Below are 19,005 nucleotides of genomic sequence, written 5' to 3' on the forward strand. Positions count from 1 at the left end.
CTGGGATTACAGGCATGAGCCACCATGTCCAGCCCCATTTAATGGTTTTCTTACTGACTTTACTAACCAGTGCTGCTTGATCCTGAAAGCATAATAGCAGGACATGGGGAACTTTTAGAGACATTCATGTCCACTTAGGTGCAGACAGTTTGGGGGAAGAAGTGTGTGTGTAGAGAGAAAATGAAGAATGATTAAGACAATAACCCTTAAGGAATCCAAGTGAAAAGTATATAGGGATTCTTGTACCCTTTTTTTTTTTTTTTTTTTTTGAGATGGAGTCTCACTCTGTTGCCCAGGCTGGAGTACAGTGGCGTAATCTCGGCTAACTGGAAGCTCTGCCTCCCAGGTTCACGCAATTCTCCTGCCTCAGCCTCCCGAGTAGCTGGGACTACAGGCGCCCACCACCACACCCGGCTAATTTTTTGTGTTTTTAGTAGAGATGGGGTTTCACCGTGTTAGCCAGGGTGGTCTCGATCTCCTGACCTCATGATCCACCTGCCTTGGCATCCCAAAGTGCTGGGATTACAGGTGTGAGCCACCGCGCCTGGCCTTTTTTTTTTTTTTCTGGATCTCCCCCTGTTGCCTAGACGAGAGTGCAGTGGGGTGATCATAGCTCACTGCAGCCTCAACCTCCTGGGCTCAAACGATCCTTCCACCTCATTCTCCCAAAATGCTGGGATTGCAGGTGTGAGCCACCAAGCCCTGCCTAAGCTTTCATTTTAAATATGTTCAGCTGGGCACAGTGGCTCACACCTGTAATCCCAGCACTTTGGGAGGCCAAGGTAGGCAGATCACTTGAGGTCAGGAGTTTGAGACCAGGCTGGCCAACATGGCGAAAACCCATCTCTACTAAACATACAACAATTAGCCAGGCGTGGTGGCATGCGCCTGTAATCCCAGCTACTTGGGAGGCTGAGGCATGAGAATCACTTGAACCTGGGAGGTGGAGGTTGCAGTGAGCTGAGATTGCGCCACTGCACTCCAGCCTGGGTGACAGAGCAAGACTCTGTCTCAAAAAAAAAAAAAAAATGAGCTGGGGGTGGTGACACACCTGTAATCCCAGCCACTCAGGAGGCTGAGACAGAAGGATCACATGAGCCTGGGAGATTGAGGCTGTTGTGAGCCATGGTTGTACCACTGCAGTCCAGCCTGGATGACATAGGAAGACTCCATCTCCAAAAATAAAAAAAAGCCAGCTCTTCCTTTGAACCCCAGTTTCAGTTCAAAGGGCCTTCTCTAACTTCTCCTTCATCTGAACTCCTGAGACAGGGTCTTGCTCTGCTGCCCAGGCTGAAGTGCAGTGGTGCAGTCATAGCTCACTGAAGCCTTAACCTCCTGGGCTCAAGTGATCCTCCCACCTCAGCCTCCCGAGTAGCTGGGACTACAGGTGTGTGCTGCCACCATGCCTGGCTACACTTTTTTTTTTTTTTAGAGATGGGGTCTTGCTATGTTGCCCAGGCTGGTTCTTGAATGTCTGAGGTCAAGCAATCCTCCTACCTCAGTCTCCCAAAGTTCTGGGATGACAGGTGTGAGCCACTGTGCCCGGCCTCCACCCCAGCCTTATTTCAGGACATACAGAGATGGATGTTGTGGACCCGCCTCCAGAACATGAGGCTTGGCCCTGGGGTCACAGCACTGATGGTTCTGTGTCCCCACCTTCTTCCCCACTAGGACATCACACCCCTGCAGGTGGTTCTGCCCAACACTGCCCTCCATCTAAAGGCGCTGCTTGATTTTGAGGATAAAGATGGAGACAAGGTGGTGGCAGGAGATGAGTGGCTTTTCGAGGGACCTGGTAAGTTCTGTCTCCATAGGGCTCCCTGCCTTCCTGTCATAGCCCTGATACCTTCTGACCATCACCTTCCCTCCCCAGGCACGTACATCCCCCGGAAGGAAGTGGAGGTCGTGGAGATCATTCAGGCCACCATCATCAGACAGAACCAGGCTCTGCGGCTCAGGGCCCGCAAGGAGTGCTGGGACCGGGATGGCAAGGAGAGGGTGACAGGTGGGTTCACCAAGGGGCGATGATGGTGGGTGGGCAGGAGGGGTCCCCACTGCAGGGGAAGCAGGGGAAGGTTGAGGAAAGCCTCCTGTAGCCCCAGAGAGGCGCTTTCGTGGTATCTTTTGAAAGCTGTTGTGGGCCACCCACTGCTCTTCCTTCCCCACCCCTGCTTCATGCTGTTTCCACTTGGGCTGGAAAATGTGACCATGACCATGCGGATGTGGCTTTTCCTTCCCCCACCTTCACCATGAGCTGTGGGCAGTGGCCATGACTTACCTGATTCTGGATCAACAAAGAAGATGTTCAAATACAATTGACAAATGTAGGCCAATAGGTACAGTGGCTCACACCTGTCATCCCAGCACTTTGCCAAGGTGGGTGAATCGTCTGAGCCCACGAGCTTAAGACCAGCCTGAGCAACACAGTGAGACCCCATCTCTACAGAGAATTTAAAAATTAGCCTGGCGTTGGACACACACCTGTGGTCCCAGCTACTCAGAAGGCTGAAGGGGGAGAATTTCTTGAGCCCAGGAGGTGGAGGCTGCAGTGAGCTGTGATTGCACCACTGCACTCCATCCTGGGCAACAGAGGTACTACCCCGAGGTGCTACCATTCCCACTTTTTTTTTTTTTTTTTTTTGAGACGGAGTCTTGCTCTCTTGCTGTTGCCCAGGTTGGAGTGCAGTGGCGTGATCTCGGCTCACTGCAAGCTCCGCCTCCTGGGTTCACACCATTTTCCTGCCTCAGCCTCCTGAGTAGCTGGGACTACAGGCGCCCACCACCACGCCCGGCTAATTTTTTTTTTTTTTTTGTATTTTTTTGTGTGTGTGTGTGTGTGTTTTTTTTTTTTTTTTTTTTTTTTTAGTAGAGACAGCGTTTCACCGTGTTAGCCAGGGTGGTCTTGATCTCCTGACCTCGTGATCCACCAGGTTCGGCCTCCCAAAGTGCTGGGATTACAGGCGTGAACCACCGCACCCGGCCATTCCCACTTTCTATATATCAAAACTGGGATGCAGAATGCAGGTTGCTTGCCCTGGGGTGTGGCCAGGCAGGGCGAGGCTGGGACCTGCATCCAGGCACTCTGGCTTCTCCAATAAAACAAAGGACATCCACAACTCTAACAGAGGCAGTTCTGCTGCCTGTTTTAGCAGAAGGACAAAAGTTGGTCTTTGGAGCTTAGAGAAGGCAGAACAGGCTGTTGGCATAGCAGCAACGTGGGCATCTTAGGAGGCCAAGGTGGGCGGATCACTTGAGGCCAGGAGTTCTAGACTAGCTTGGGCAACATGTTGAAACACCATCTCTACAAAAAATACAAATATTAGCCGGGCGTGGTGGCACGTGCCTGTAATCCCAGCTACTCAGGAGGCTGAGGCATGAGAATCACTTGAATCCAGGAGGCTGAGGTTGCAGTCAGCTGAGATCACAGCCTGGGCAACAGAGGGAGACTCCATCTCAAAAAAAAAAAAAAAAAAAAAAAAAAAAAAGCTTTTAAAATTCAACTGGGGTGGGGGTTTGGCCTCAAAAGAATGAATAAGAGGACCGCAGTCAGGACCTTGAGCCTGGGGTCAGTGCCATCTTTTTGCCTATGAAATCTGTCAATCCCCTGTGTCTAAGCTGTGGGGAGGGGTAGGTGGGGAGCAGGCTGGGGGGCCCTTGTCCCTTACCCTCCACTCTTGGCCCAGGGGAAGAATGGCTGGTCACCACAGTAGGGGCATACCTCCCAGCGGTGTTTGAGGAGGTTCTGGATTTGGTGGACGCCGTCATCCTTACGGAAAAGGTTGGTGCTCTGGGGGCTGTGGTTTAAGGGACCTGGGGCTAGGGAACCCTCCGAGTGGCAGAGAATGGTGGTAGAATGGTATGAGAGTAAAAGAGAAGCAGTAATTTTAGGGTCACTTAAAAAAATTCAGAGATCAGATTGCCTGAGTATTCTGGATCATCTGAAGGGTTAAATAGTCTTTCTGGGGCTGGGTGCAATGACTCATGTCTGTAATCTCAGCAATTTGGAAGGCTGAGGCAGGAGGATCACTTGAGGCCAGGAGTCTGAGACCAGCCTGGGCAACACAGTGAGAACTCATCGCTACAAAAAGTTTAAAAATTAGCTGGGTGTAGTGGAGCATGCCTGTAATTCCAGTTACTCCAGAGGCGCTGAGGCAGGAGAATCGCTTGAACCCCAGAGGCAGAGGTTACAGTGAGCCATGATCATGCCACTGTGCTCCAGCCTGGGCAACAGAGCGAAACCCTGTCTCAAAAAAAAAAAAAAAAAAAAAACAAAGCTGGCCGGGTGCAGTGGCTCATGCCTGTAATCCTAGCATTTTGGGAGGCTGAGGCGGGAGGATCACCTGAGGTCAGGAGTTCAAGACAAACCTGGCCAACATGGCGAAACCCCATCTCTACTAAAAATACAAAAATTAGCTGGGCATGGTGTCACCCACCTGTAATCCCAGCTGTGCTCAGGAGGCTGAGGCAGGAGAATCGCTTGAACCTAGGAGGTGGAAGTTGCAGTGAGCTGAGATCGCACCTTTGCACTCTAGCCTGGGCAACAAGAGCGAGACTCCGATTAAAAAAAAAAAAAAATCCCTGGATTGGTAGAAATTGTCTCTGAGATCTGGGAGCATTGGGAGCATTTGGTGGCCAATGGGGCTCGCAGATCCCCTGAAGTTGGAGGCAGGTCGCTCAAATACCCAACACGTTGCTCTGCAGACAGCCCTGCACCTCCGGGCTCGGCGGAACTTCCGGGACTTCAGGGGAGTGTCCCGCCGCACTGGGGAGGAGTGGCTGGTGACAGTGCAGGACACAGAGGCCCACGTGCCAGATGTCCACGAGGAGGTGCTGGGGGTTGTGCCCATCACCACCCTGGGCCCCCACAACTACTGCGTGATTCTCGACCCTGTCGGACCGGATGGCAAGAATCAGCTGGGGCAGAAGCGCGTGGTCAAGGTGAGGTCCCTACACCCCCACAGAGGACTGCCCTGGGAGATGTATGCCCTCTAGTGGCATGAGGCCCTCTGCCTTCTCTCCTCCAGACGCACGTTCTAGGAACACCTTCTGTGCCTTTGCATGCTTAGTTCTTACACGCCTGAGACACTGGCCCATTTGATTCCTGGCAGCCTCTGACTTACCCCTCAGACCTGAAGTTAATTCCCCTTCTGGGAAGGCCTCTTGGCTACCCGCTGCCTGAGACTCTGAAACTCTCTCTGATACAGTCATGCGCCACTTAACGATGGGGATACATTCTGAGAAATAGTCCTTAGATGATTTTGTCTTTGTGCAAAAGAGTGCACTTATGCAAACTAGATGTCACCTAGTCTAGATGGCGTAGCCTGCCCCTAGGCTGCCAACCTGTGCAGCATGTGACTGTCCTGAATACTGCAGGCAGCTGAACACAATGGCAAGTACTTGTGTATCTAGCCATAGAAAAGGTAAGGTAAAAATACAATATAAAAGCTTCGTTATAGGCCAGCACAGTGGCTCATACGTGTAATCCCAGCACTTTGGGAGGCCGAGGCAGGTGGATCACTTGAGGTCAGGAGTTCGAGACTAGCCTGGCCAACATGGGGAAACCCTGTCTCTACTAAAAATACAAAAATTAGCCGGGTGTGGTGGCACACACCTGTAATTCCAGTTACTCGGGAGGCTGAGGCACGAGAATCACTTGAACCCTGGAGATCAAGCCTGCGGTGAGCCGAGATCGTGCCACTGCACTCTAGCCTGGGCGACAGAGTGAGACTATCTCAAAAAAAAAAAAAAAATCTCCATTATAATCTTACGGGACCACCATGTGCAGTCTGTAATGGACTGAACTATCATGCAGTGACTATATTTCACATCTTTAATATCCTGGTGTTCACTTTGCTTTGTCATCTTTTGTAAAATAAACCTCTTGGTTTACCCTCTCCCACCCCCTACCTCATCCCCTCTCTGAACTGTATGTGGGAATACCAGCAGTTGCCAAACTCATTCTGTAAAGGGGGCTGGATGGTAGATACTCCAGGCTCCGTGAGTCATTGTTTCTGTGGAAGTTCTTCAACTCTGCTGTTATGTCAGGAAAGCAGCTTGGGCACTACGTAAACAAGTGAGTACTGCCATGCTCCTGGAATAGTTTATCTGCAAAAACAGGAGGCAGAAAAAGTAGAAATAGGCCAGGCATGGTGGCTTACACCTGTAATCCCAGCACTTGGTATAGCCCACCTGGGCTGCCTTCTGTTGCTCGTTGGGATTGGGAAACGCTGAGCCTGGGTGGCTGTCTCTTGTTGGGTGGCGGATGCAAGACCCCCTGCCACGGTGCCGTTCTTCAGTCCCGGAGTCCCAGACCAGTTTAGTTTCTTGTACCTTTTTCAGTGACCTCCTTTGGTAGCTTGTCTCTTGCACAATTTCCCAGGCCCCAAGTGAACTTGGTGAGAGGATCAGGGGAAGTGGGTCCTGAACTATCTCCATTGAACACCATCGCCTTTGTTCCAGTATTCTCTTCCTTGGCCCTGCCACAGATAAACGTATGAGGTGGCAGGAAATGAGACAGTGGGGTGAAAGGCAAGGAGAGTTGACTTAGGAGACCCAGATGTGACTTTGCTCCTAGCTCTGCTAGGACAACGACTTCCCTTTTCAACTCTGGGTCTTGATGGGGTTCAGGATATGCTACCCTGAAGTGTGAAATCTTGGCATTTGAGGAAGCAGCAGAAGCAGGAAGGTCTCTCTGACTCCCTCAACACCTTTCTCCCCTAAAGCAGGACATAAAACCTAGGATGTTCTGACCTTCCCCTGAGGTAGGTCACAAGCCCCTCACTGGAGACGTATCCTTTTTATACCTAGAGGAAAGGAACGTCCCTAAGCGGGTGGATCGCTTGAGGTCAGGAGTTGGAAACCATCCTGGCCAACATGGCAAAACCCTTTCTCTACTAAAAATACAAAAAAATTAGCTGGGCATGGTGTCAGGCACCTGTAATCCCAGCTTCTCTGGAGGCTGAGGCAGGAGAATTGCTTGAACCCGGGAGGCGGAGGTTGCAGTGAGCCGAGATCACACCACTGCACTCCAGCCTGGGTGACAGAGCAAGACTGTCTCAAAAAAAAAAAAAAAAAAAAAAAAGTAGAAATAACCCAAATGTCCATATATAATGAATGGATAAAAAATTGTAGCATATCCATACAATGGAATATCATTCAGCCATAAGAAAGAAATGGCAGGCCAGGCGCAACAGCTCATGACTATAATCCCAGTGCTTTGGGAGGCCGAGGCAGAAGGATTGCTTGAAGCCAGGAGTTTGAGACCAGCCTGGGTAACACAGTGAGACCCCATTTTTACAAAAACTTTTAAAAATTGGCCAGGCATGGTGGCACACCTGTAGTCCCAGCTATTTGGGAGGCTAAAGTGGGAAAATCGCTTGATCCCAGGAAGTGGAGTGTATAGTGAGCTATGATTGTGCCACTGTACTCCAGCCTGAGGCAGTAGAGTGAGATCCTGTCTCTAGGAAAAACAAAAAATAATGACATACGTGCTACAACATGGATAAAATTGAAAATGTTATGCTAAGTGAAAGAAGCCAGCTGGACACAGTGGCTCACGCCTGTAATCCTAACACTTTAGGAGGCTGAGGCGGGCACATCACCTGAGGTCAGGAGTTCAAGACCAGCCTGGCCAACATGGTGAAACCCCGTCTCTGTTAAAATACAGAAATTAGCTAGCATGATGGCGGGTGCCTGTAATCCCAGCTACTGCTCGGGAGGCTGAGACAGGAGAATCTCTTGAACCTGGAAGACAGTAGTTGCAGTGAGCCGAGATCCCACCACTGCACTCCAGCCTGGGCTGCTGAGCCGAGACTCCATCTCAAAAAAAAAAAAAAAAGAAAAAGAAAAAAGCCAGACATCAAAGACCACATATTGCATGATTCCATTTATGTGAAATGTCCAGAATAGGTAAACACATAAAGAAAATAGACTAGTGGTGGGTGGGGTAGGTGGGGAGTGGCAGTAACTTCTAGGTACAGGATTTCTTTTCAGGGTGATGACGAAAATACTCTAGACTTAACATAGTAGTGATGGTTGGACAACTTTGAGTATACTAAAACAACTGAATTGTGAATTGTATACTCTAGATGGGAAAATTTCATATGTGGATTATATCTCAAAATTTTTTTAAGAAACAGGTGGTGCTGGGCGTGGTGGCTCACATCTATAATCCCAGCACTTTGGAAAGCTGAGGTGGATAGATCTCTTGAGTCTAGGACTTTGAGACCAGCTTAGGCAGCACGGCAACACCCCATCATCTACGAAGCACACAAAAATTAGCCGGGTGTGGTGATGCGCATCTGTAGTCCCAGCTCCTTGGGAGGCTGAGGTGGGAGGATTGCTTGAGCCTGGAAGGTTGAGGCTGCAGAGAGCTGAGATCATGCCACTGCACTATCCAGCCTGGGCAAGAGAGGAAGACTGTCTCAAAAAAAAAAAAAAAAAAAAAAGGCAGAATCCAGATTTGGCCTGAAAACCAGAGTTTGTCAAGCCCTAGGTTACACCATCTCTAGAAAACAAAGCCTGGGAGAAAGAAGAAAAAACAGTTTGATTTTTAATGGTTTAGCTTGCGTGGATCCAGGTCCTGACAGTTATGGAATCTTTCAAGGACACATTTGACCGGATGAGATTTGGCAGGCGTTTGTGTAGAGCCTCACAGTCCAGACAGTGCCTCACCGTATTATGATGTGGGGGTGGGGGCGGGCTTCTGGTGCTCTTGTCCTCCACACAGGCCTGAGACAGCACAGGACTGGGGAGGTACCATTGGAAGCACCCGCAACCCTAAAGGCACTGACCCTAACCTCACGTCTCCCCACTAGGGAGAGAAGTCTTTTTTCCTCCAGCCAGGAGAGCAGCTGGAACAAGGCATCCAGGATGTGTATGTGCTATCGGAGCAGCAGGGGCTGCTGCTGAGGGCCCTGCAGCCCCTGGAGGAGGGGGAGGATGAGGAGAAGGTCTCACACCAGGCTGGGGACCACTGGCTCATCCGCGGACCCCTGGAGTATGTGCCATCTGCCAAAGTGGAGGTGGTGGAGGAGCGCCAGGCCATCCCTCTAGACGAGAACGAGGGCATCTATGTGCAGGATGTCAAGACCGGAAAGGTAATGGCTGGGAGTGAGTGGCAGTGCTGCCACGTGGCCTTGGCCTTGGTGGCGGCTTCCTCTGGATGTGTGGAAGAGGTGGGCAGGGACTTCAGCAGCATGGAGAGCCATATCAGGTGGGCTGTCTGGTTGGGGGAGGGCACTACGTGGAGTGTTTGCCATCCTTCTGCCTTAAATATCTCATTTGAAATGTTAGAACCAACCGGGTGCGGTAGCTCACATCTGTAATCTCAGCACTTTGGGAGGCCGAGGCGGGCGGATCACCTGAGGTCAGGAGTTCGAGACTAGCCTGGCCAACATGGGAAACCCTGTCTCTACTGAAAATACAAACATTAGTCAGGCGTGGTGGTGGTCTGAGTAGTCCCAGATACTTGGGAGGCTGAGACAGCAGAATTGCTTGAACTGGGAAGCGGAGGTTGCAGTGAGCCGAGATCACACCACTGCACTTCAGCCAGGGTGACAGAGTGAGACTCCATGTCAAAAAAAAATATTAGCATGTCCACTGAGAGGACAAGTGGGGGTTTAGGACAGGGACCCTTTCCCACAGCAGACCTGGTTCCCAGCATAAAGGTCTGATGTGGGGTGGCCAGGGAACAGGAAGGACCTCCTCCCTCGTGCCCATATCCCGGTGGAATCTTTCATTTTTTTCTGCTTCACCTAAAACCCTGACCTTGATTTGACCTCGGGCCACATCTCCAACCTTCTCTAAGAATCCAAGCTGGAAGTCCAGCTTGGAATCCGAGGGAGCATCCGTGTACACAGCCTACTTCACCATCCCCGAGGTGCCCTCCAAACTGCCCCATGAAGGAAGATTCTAGAAATAACATTGAGCACCTTCTCTATGCCAAGAGCTGTTTGAGCTAGACATGTGAAGATGTCATTCACCCCTAGACCCTGCAAGGTAGCCACCGTCAAGTCCACTTGACACATGAGGAAACTGAAGCCCAAGAGGTGAAGTAGTTAGCCCACGATGACAGGGCCAGCAGATGGCAAACCCGGGGTGGAGCCTGGCCTCCCCGTAGAGAAGGTGTTTAACCTCGTGGCGCACCTTCCCTGGATGGGCTCTGCTTCGGGACAGCTGGGCGGATCTTCCTCCCTTCCACCCTTACGGGCAGCTTCCCTCCCTGTCCTCGTCCCAAGGTGCGCGCTGTGATTGGAAGCACCTACATGCTGACCCAGGACGAAGTCCTGTGGGAGAAGGAGCTGCCTCCCGGGGTGGAGGAGCTGCTGAACAAGGGGCAGGACCCTCTGGCAGACAGGGGTGAGAAGGACACAGCTAAGAGCCTCCAGCCCTTGGCGCCCCGGAACAAGACCCGTGTGGTCAGCTACCGCGTGCCCCACAACGCTGCGGTGCAGGTGTACGACTACCGAGAGAAGCGAGCCCGGTGAGTGCTGGCAGCGCAGGGTGTAGGGGGTGGCTCTCCATGGGTCTGGCTCTGACCCTCGGCTGTCTCTGCAGTGTGGTCTTCGGGCCTGAGCTGGTGTCGCTGGGTCCTGAGGAGCAGTTCACAGTGTTGTCCCTCTCAGCTGGGCGGCCCAAGCGTCCCCATGCCCGCCGTGCGCTCTGCCTGCTGCTGGGGCCTGACTTCTTCACAGACGTCATCACCATCGAAACGGCGGATCATGCCAGGCTGCAACTGCAGCTGGCCTACAACTGGTAACAACGGGGACAGGGCATGGGGGTGCACTCCTGGAATCCCAGCACTTTGGGAGGCTGAGGTGGGAGGATCACTTGAGCCTAGGAGGTCCAGGCTGCAGTGAGCCATGATGGCCCCACTATACTCCAGCCTGGGTGACAGAGCAAGACCCTGTTTCTTTGTTTTTTGTTTTTTTAGTTTTTTGGTTTTTTGGGTTTTTTTTGAGACCGAGTTTCACTCTTGTTGCCCAGGCTGGAGTGCAATGGCGCGATCTCGGCTCACTGCAACCCCCACCTCCCGGATTCAAGTGATTCTCCTGCCTCAACCTCCCAAGTGGCTAGGATTACAGGCATGTGCCACCATGCCCAGCTAGTTTTGTATTTTTAGTAGAGATGGGGTTTCTCCATGTTGGTCAGGCTGGTCTCGAACTCCTGACCTCAGGTGATCCGCCTGCCTCGGCTTCCCAAAGTGCTGGGATTACAGGCATGAGCCACTGCACCCGGTCAACCCTGTTTCAAAACAAAAAAAACAAACCAGGTGGCAAGCAGTGGGTGAGGGTTCCTGCTGGCTGCAGCCTAGGAACCCCAAGAAAAGGAGGGTCCTGCTCAAGTGCTGGTGCTGGGCTCCTCATGAAGGCAGGACACCTCATTCAGTGCTGAGGTCAAGAGGGAACCCAGGAGTTCACGCAAATCCAGGGAAGGCGTGGGCTCACCTCCTGGGGTCGGGACTCAGGGATCCGGTAGCAGGACACTACCCCAACTAAGCTCCCAGTGCGCGTGCAGCTAAATGCGTAACTGTCGGGCTGTTAAAAGATGCATGGGACACAGCTGGCGGGAGTGGGCAGTGCAAGGGGGCGGTGAGAACTCAAGCTCGGAAACTGACTGCCCTGGCCTGCGCCCCAGCCCTGCTGTTTGCAGCCTGTGGACCTGGGCAAGGGACAGGGTGCTTTCCTCACTTTCCCCATCTGTAACATGAGGAAGACAGCATTTTCTCCTTCACAAGGCCATTGAAAAGATGCAATGAGTGTTAGAACAGTGCCTCTATTGGTCAGAGCTCAATAGCAGCTATTAGGATTGGGTGAGATAAGTCATGTACAGAAACAGTGTCCATGACTGGGTACTGTGGCTCACACCTGTGATCCCAGCACTTTGGGAGGCTGCGGCAGGAGGATTGTTTGAGGCCAGGAGTTTGAGACCAGGCTGGGCAATATAACAAGACTCTGTTTAAAAAAAAAAAATTTATAAACTAGCTGGGCATGGTGGTACATGTCTATAGACCCAACTACTTGGAAGGCTGAGGTGGGAAAATTGCCTGAGCCCAGGAATTTGAGGCTGCAGCGAGCTATGATTGTGCCACCTCACTCCAGCCTGGACAACAGAGACCCACAGAGACCCTGTCTCGGAGGAAGGGAGGAAGGGAGGAAGGGAGGGAGGGAGGGAGGGAGGGAGGGAGGGTCAGGCGTGGTGGCTCATGCCTGTAATCACAGCACTTTGGGAGACTGAGGCAGGCAGATCACTTGAGGTCAGGAGTTTGAGACCAGCCTGGCCAACATGGTGAATCCCTGTCTCTACTAAAAATACAAAAATTAGCCAGGCCGGGTTGTGGGCACCTGTAGTCCCAGCTTGTAGTCCCAGCTACTCAAGAGGCTGAGGCAGGAGAATCTCTTGAATCCGGGAGGCGGAGGTTGCAGTGAACCCAGATTGCGCCACTGCACTCCAGCCTGGGTGACAGAACAAGACTGTCTCCAAAAACAATATTCAATACTCCCAAGCATGTCCCTCACCTCTTAGCTGAGAGCAGCCAGTGCCCTGATGGCGGCAGACAGCTGCCGACATATTCCCAGGGCTGCCGACATATTCCCAGGCACTACAACATCATAGTTAAGAGCACAGGCCCCAGAAGCAGCTGCCTGGTTCAGCTTTCTGGCTTGTCACATGTTATATGGCAAGTCTTGGGCCAGCCACTTGACTTCTCTGGACCTCTACTTCCTCATCTGTAAAATGGGGGTGGTGATCATTGCCATCTCATAGGGTGGCTGAGTGGGATTAAAGGAGAACGTGTGTTAAGTTTTTAGGACCTTACCAGGCATACATTAGCATTCTCTATTGTCAGAGACCCTGCCCGGCCACACAGGATGGGTGTTGAAGTTCTTCTCAGAGAGAGTTGCTGGCTGGGCGTGATCACACATGTAGTCCCAGCACTTTGGGAGGCTGAGGTTGGGGGGTTGCCTGAGCCCAGGAGTTCAAGACCAGCCTGGGCAACATGGCAAGACCTTGTCTCTTCTAAAGAGAGATTCCTGGGTGAAAGCAGCTTCCCCATTCTGGGCCTGTTTGTTCACAGGCACTTTGAGGTGAATGACCGGAAGGACCCCCAAGAGACGGCCAAGCTCTTTTCAGTGCCAGACTTTGTAGGTGATGCCTGCAAAGCCATCGCATCCCGGGTGCGGGGGGCCGTGGCCTCTGTCACTTTCGATGACTTCCATAAGAACTCAGCCCGCATCATTCGCACTGCTGTCTTTGGCTTTGAGACCTCGGAAGCGAAGGGCCCCAATGGCATGGCCCTGCCCAGGCCCCGGGACCAGGCTGTCTTCCCCCAAAACGGGCTGGTGGTCAGCAGTGTGGACGTGCAGTCGGTGGAGCCTGTGGATCAGAGGACCCGGGACGCCCTGCAACGCAGCGTCCAGCTGGCCATCGAGATCACCACCAACTCCCAGGAAGCGGCGGCCAAGTAAGTGAGGCTGGGAGCTCAGCTGCCTATAATGCCCATGGCAGGCCACTGCTGGGAACTGGATAACCTGGCATCCCTTGTGGACTGCCTGCTGCCATCCCTACCCTCAAAGATCTATTCCCTACACAACAGATCAGGTGACCCACTTAAAATGTGAATCAGGCTGGGCGCGGTGGCTCATGCCCGTAATCCCAGCACTGTGAGAGGCTGAGGCAGGAAGATCACTTTTGAAGCCAGGAGTTTGAGGCTGCAGTGAGCCATGATTGCGCCACTGCACTCCAGCCTGGGCAACAGGCCTGGGAGACTGACCCTGTCTCAAAAGAAAAAAAAAAAAAAGCACGTATCAGATGCGGCTCCTGCAGCCTCCCATCTTGCATGTGATAAAACCTAAACTCCTTCCTGCAGCTCCAGCCAGCCTCCCCCGATTTGCCTTCTAGCCTCCCCCTTCCATGCTCCTCGTCCCTGGAACATGTTCCAGCTGACATGTTCCAGCCCCACTGGCTTCCTCTGCTGCTTCAATGCACAGCTTGGACCCACCTGAAGGCCTTTTGCAATGGCTGTTCCTGCTGCCCAGAAAGCTTTCCCCCCGCCCCCGAGCTCCCTTCCAGGCAGGCTTCTCCTTCTGGCTTCAGCCCAAAGATCCCCTCCTTGGGGAACACTTTTCTTTCTCTCACAGCTGAATAGCACCCTCTTTGCCTGGTCTCTCCCACACTTGTCACTGTCTGAAATCCTCCTTGTATACTTGTTCTTTTCCCACTCAAGTGGCGTGAAAGTAGGGGGCCGCAGTCACGCCTGCATTTGTCCGGCCTAGAATGACACTGGCTTGTGGCGCGTATACCATTCTGGGTTGAGTTGCGTATTGGGTGCCTTCTAGGGGCTGGGGTCTGTCCTGGGCACCGGTTTGGTTGGTGGTCGCTGCCCTTGGCGCTCCTGTTCCTGCTCTGGCCCCATGCCAGCCTCTCACCTGCACTCCGTCTCCTCCAGGCATGAGGCTCAGAGACTGGAGCAGGAAGCCCGCGGCCGGCTTGAGCGGCAGAAGATCCTGGACCAGTCAGAAGCCGAGAAAGCTCGCAAGGAACTCTTGGAGCTGGAGGCTCTGAGGTGGGTTGAGAACTAGAGGAGGAGACTGGCAGGGGCCGAGGGTCTTAGGACAGCAGCTGGTGTGGGCAGCAGGCCTGGGTGGGGTGTCGATGAGACAGTGCACGGCTACAGCATAAGTCAAGGCCGTGGGGGGACTGGGCTGTCTCCCGGGTCTTACCTGACTCTGCCTTCTCCCCAGCATGGCTGTGGAGAGCACCGGGACTGCCAAGGCGGAGGCCGAGTCCCGTGCAGAGGCAGCCCGGATTGAGGGAGAAGGGTCCGTGCTGCAGGCCAAGCTAAAAGCACAGGCCTTGGCCATCGAAACGGTGAGTGGGGGGAGGCATTAAGAAGAGGGTGGCCTTGAGTCCTGGAAAAGGCCCATTCCCTAAAGTCCCTGAGACTGTATAGGACACCAGGTCCCCCAACATAAAGCCCTATCCAAGTACTTTGCATTTGCAAAGTCCTTTGCCTTGTAGGATTCATTGACTCCATTGCTGGAAGGTAAGGATTAGAACACCCATTTTGCAGCTGGGCGCTCATGCACTGGCCTCCTTGGCACAAGTGCTGTGTATGCTTCACAGGCATGATCTTATTTAATGCTTGAAATCCTATTAAGAGGCCGGGTGCAGTGGCTCACGCCTGTAATCCTAGCACTTTGGGAGGCCGAGGCGGGTGGATCACCTGAGGTCAGGAGTTCAAGACCAGCCTGGCCAACATGGTGAACCCTTATCTCTACTGAAAATACAAAAAATTAGCTGGGTGTGGTGGCATGTGTCTGTAACCCCAACTACTTGGTAGGCTGAGGCAGGAGAATTGCTTGAACCCAGGAGGTGTGGAGGCTGCGGTGAGCTGAGGTTGTGCCACTACACTCCAGCCTGGGCAACAAGAGTGAAACTCCATCTCAAAAATAAAGTAAATAAAAATAAATGTAAAAAGAGGCCTAGTGTGGTGCCTCAGGTCTCTAACCCCAGCACTTTGGAAAGCTGAGATGGGAGGATCATTTGAGGTCAGTTCGAGGCCAGTTCAAGACCAGGCTGGGCAACATAGCAAGACCTCATCTCTACAAAAACAAAATTTTTTAATTGACTGGGTGTGGTGGCACATGCCTGTAGTCCCAGCTACCCAGGAGGCTGAGGCAGGAGGATCCTTTGAGCCAGGAGTTCAAGGCTGCAGTGAGTCCTGATCTGCATTCCAGCCTGGGTCAAAAAATAAAGAATGATTGATTTTTCCCCTTCCAGGAGGCTGAGCTCCAGAGGGTCCAGAAGGTCCGAGAGCTGGAACTGGTCTATGCCCGGGCCCAGCTGGAGCTGGAGGTGAGCAAGGCTCAGCAGCTGGCTGAGGTGGAGGTGAAGAAGTTCAAGCAGATGACAGAGGCCATAGGCCCCAGCACCATCAGGGACCTTGCTGTGGCTGGGCCTGAGATGCAGGTGAGAGTTGGGGAAGGTGTGTTTGTTTCAGGACCAACCTTGAAACCAGGAAGGCAGAGCCAAGGTGGAAAACACAACATCTGGAAAGATTGTGGGGAAGGGAGGGGTGAGTGACCTGTCCCTGCATCGTGGGTCATTCACACAGTGTCACGCTGCATCAACGTCAGGCACTGTACTAGACCCAGCAGTGAGCCAGAGCTCCGGAGGAGACAGGAAATGGATGGGACGCCAGTCTGACAGGCATTTCCAAGGCAGTCAAGCAGGGTGGTCAGATGCAGGGGAGGTGACCCTTCAAACCAGCTGACTTAAGGAGGGTCACTCTGAAGTGGCCAGGGTTTGACGCCCATCTCAACTTCCTCCTGTTCTCACCCTCCAGGTAAAACTGCTCCAGTCCCTGGGCCTGAAATCAACCCTCATCACCGATGGCTCCACTCCCATCAACCTCTTCAACACGGCCTTTGGGCTGCTGGGGATGGGGCCCGAGGGTCAGCCCCTGGGCAGAAGGGTGGCCAGTGGGCCCAGCCCCGGGGAGGGGATATCCCCCCAGTCTGCTCAGGCCCCTCAAGCTCCTGGAGACAACCACGTGGTGCCCGTACTGCGCTAACTCCTGATTAATACAATGGAAGTTTCTGGGCATTTACAATTTCAACACTTTTCTCTTGTCTGACATTGGTTGGGGTTACCAGGGAGCTTAATGGTGGGGAGGGGAGGTGCCCCTGGCATCTTTTTTTTTTTTCGAGCTGGAGTCTTGCTCTGTCACCCAGGCTGGAGTGCAGTGGTGTGATCTCTGCTCACTGTAACCTCCACCTCCCAGGTTCAAGTGATTCTCCTGCCTCAGCCTCCTGAGTAGCTGGGATTACAGGCACATGCCACCACGCCCAACTAATTTTTGTATTTTTTAGTAGAGATGGGGTTTCACCATGTTGGCCAGGCTGGTCTCGAACTCCCAACCTCAGGTGATCTACCTGCCTCGGCCTCCCAAAGTGCTGGGATTACAGGTGTGAGCCACTGTGCCCGGTCAACATCTTTAGATAGTTACAGGAGACTGTTCTCCTCCATAAAGGGGAGAGGACCCCGAGGCAGGGGAAGGATGAGCTGGAAGTCACCCAGTAGGAATGTGGCCCCAAAGCCTTGTGCACTGGGCTTCCTAGAGCCCAGATAGGGGTGATGATGCCACAGGTGGGGGCATGGGGCCCACAATGGCAACATCTCACCACTGGTTCTCCAGGAGCCCAGCTGCCTGGTAGCTCTCAGCTGTTGCAGATGCAGCCCAGCTTCCCATCCGGGAGGCGCCCTCCAACGCCACCTGCTGGAGCACACACAGCACCAGCAGACGTGTCAGGCTTGCACCCGGTGCTGTGTGCTTGTCCCTTCCCAGGTGGGGGTGTCAGGTTGGGGAGGAGGACCCTGCCTAGGGCAGTAGGAATTGGGCATCTCCTTGGGCTTCCGGTCTGGGCTGTTTGGGAGCACTGAAGGAGGAGTGCCCTTATCCCACCTTCTCCCCCACAACCAGTAAGGGGTCCTCATTTGAGAGAAGGATCCAGGTGCAGTCAGCCTGGGTGCACCAGCCCTTTGGGGCCAGGAACAGTTGTAGGTGCCAGGCCTGCCCCGTCTCTGCCGAGGAAGTAAAAAGATCCCAGGGGCCGAGTGCAGGAGCTTAGGCCTGTAACCCCAGCACCTTGGGAGGCCAAGGCACAAGGATCACTTGAGACTAGGAGTTCGAGACCAGCCTGGGCAACATAGCAAGACCCCCATCTCTACCAAAGAAAAAAAAAAAAAAAAAGCAAAAGCCAGATGTTATGGCATGTATCCGTGTTCCCAGCTACTCGGGGGGCTAAGGTGAGAGGATTGCCTGAGCCCAGAAGTTGGAGGCAGCAGTGAGCTATGATCATACCACTGCAGTTCAGCCTGGGTGACAGAGGGAGACCCTGTCTCTATAAACAAAACAAAACAAACAAAAAAAACCCTTAAAGCCTCCCTAACGCCCTCATTTTCACCTTCCTGTAATGTTTAGTGGAAAAAGCCCGATCCCCCCTTAAACCACCTCCCTCCCTCTCTGCCCTGCCCCTGACCGTTGCTGGAGGAGGAACACCCCACGGAGCTGACAGATCTTATTTTAAACTCATGGGAACAAATTTTGACAGAAGTGAAGCTTCTCTGACTGTGCTGCTCTGTCTTGTGTGCGATCCGCTTTGAGACAACCATTCACACCACCTCTCCTCTCAGCCTCCTACACCCCTGCCCACTTTCTCTCACCTCTTTGAGAAAATAGAAGCAAATTGGGTAGGAAGGCCCTTCCCAGCAACAAACCTAACAAACTGCTGGCATCTAGACTCTGTCCTCCCTCCTCTTCCCACCCTGGGCTCCTCCCCTTGGGCTCTAGGAGAGAGGGCTGCATTCCTTCACTGATTGCCGTCCTCTCCTGTGCTGTCAATTTTTTTTCTTTTTTTTTTTTTTCTCTTGAGACTGAGTCTCCCTCTGTCACCCAGGTTGGAGTGCAGTGGCGTGATCTCAGCTCACTGCAACCTCTGCCTCCTGGATTCAAGTGATTCTCCTGCCTCAGCCTCCCGAGTTGCTGGGACTACAGTCATGCACCACCATGCCCTGCTAATTTTTGTATTTTTAGTAGACATGGGGTTTTGCCATCTTGTCCAGACTGATCATGAATCCCTGACCTCATGATCTGCCTGCCTTGGCCCCCCAAAGGGCTGGGATAACAGGTGTGAGCCACTGTACCCAGCTGATATGCCATCAATTTCTTCTCTCCTGCATCATCATCATCAGGATATAGACATGTCTACTCTGTCCATATAAAACAACTCCCTTAACCCTATGAGCCCCTCTAACTTCCACCTCTCCTTTTTCCATCACAGCCGAATTTTTCCAGAGTTCTCTGTGGTCTCACTTTCCATTCCTCATCTCTCATTATCTCTTCAAACCACTCCAGATAGGGCCAAACGTGGTGGCTCACGCCTGTAATCCCAGCACTTTGGGAGGCCGAGGTGGGTAGATCACCTGAGGTCGGGAGTTCAAGAC

The 19,005-nt window shown here is 52.8% G+C and overlaps 1 protein-coding gene across 3 annotated transcripts in view; it reads left to right on the forward strand.

The window, feature by feature from the left end:
- The window catches only part of MVP (major vault protein), a 29,612-nt gene extending 12,994 nt beyond the window's left edge, over nt 1-16,618 (forward strand). For all 3 annotated transcript variants that reach the window (XM_004057443.4, XM_063700127.1, XM_004057444.4), the window contains exons 4-15: nt 1,672-1,795; nt 1,874-2,005; nt 3,684-3,778; nt 4,702-4,938; nt 8,817-9,098; nt 10,239-10,483; nt 10,558-10,755; nt 13,076-13,462; nt 14,447-14,563; nt 14,742-14,868; nt 15,781-15,969; nt 16,346-16,618. In XM_004057443.4, the coding sequence (XP_004057491.1) occupies nt 1,672-1,795; nt 1,874-2,005; nt 3,684-3,778; nt 4,702-4,938; nt 8,817-9,098; nt 10,239-10,483; nt 10,558-10,755; nt 13,076-13,462; nt 14,447-14,563; nt 14,742-14,868; nt 15,781-15,969; nt 16,346-16,573 (2,361 nt within the window). In that variant the 3' untranslated portion in view covers nt 16,574-16,618. The remainder of the gene's footprint in view (nt 1-1,671; nt 1,796-1,873; nt 2,006-3,683; nt 3,779-4,701; nt 4,939-8,816; nt 9,099-10,238; nt 10,484-10,557; nt 10,756-13,075; nt 13,463-14,446; nt 14,564-14,741; nt 14,869-15,780; nt 15,970-16,345) is intronic.
- Nucleotides 16,619-19,005: the final 2,387 nt, after the last annotated feature.

Source organism: Gorilla gorilla, chromosome 18 (assembly GCF_029281585.2).
Source record: "Gorilla gorilla gorilla isolate KB3781 chromosome 18, NHGRI_mGorGor1-v2.1_pri, whole genome shotgun sequence".
Classification (NCBI taxonomy): Eukaryota; Metazoa; Chordata; class Mammalia; order Primates; family Hominidae; genus Gorilla; species Gorilla gorilla.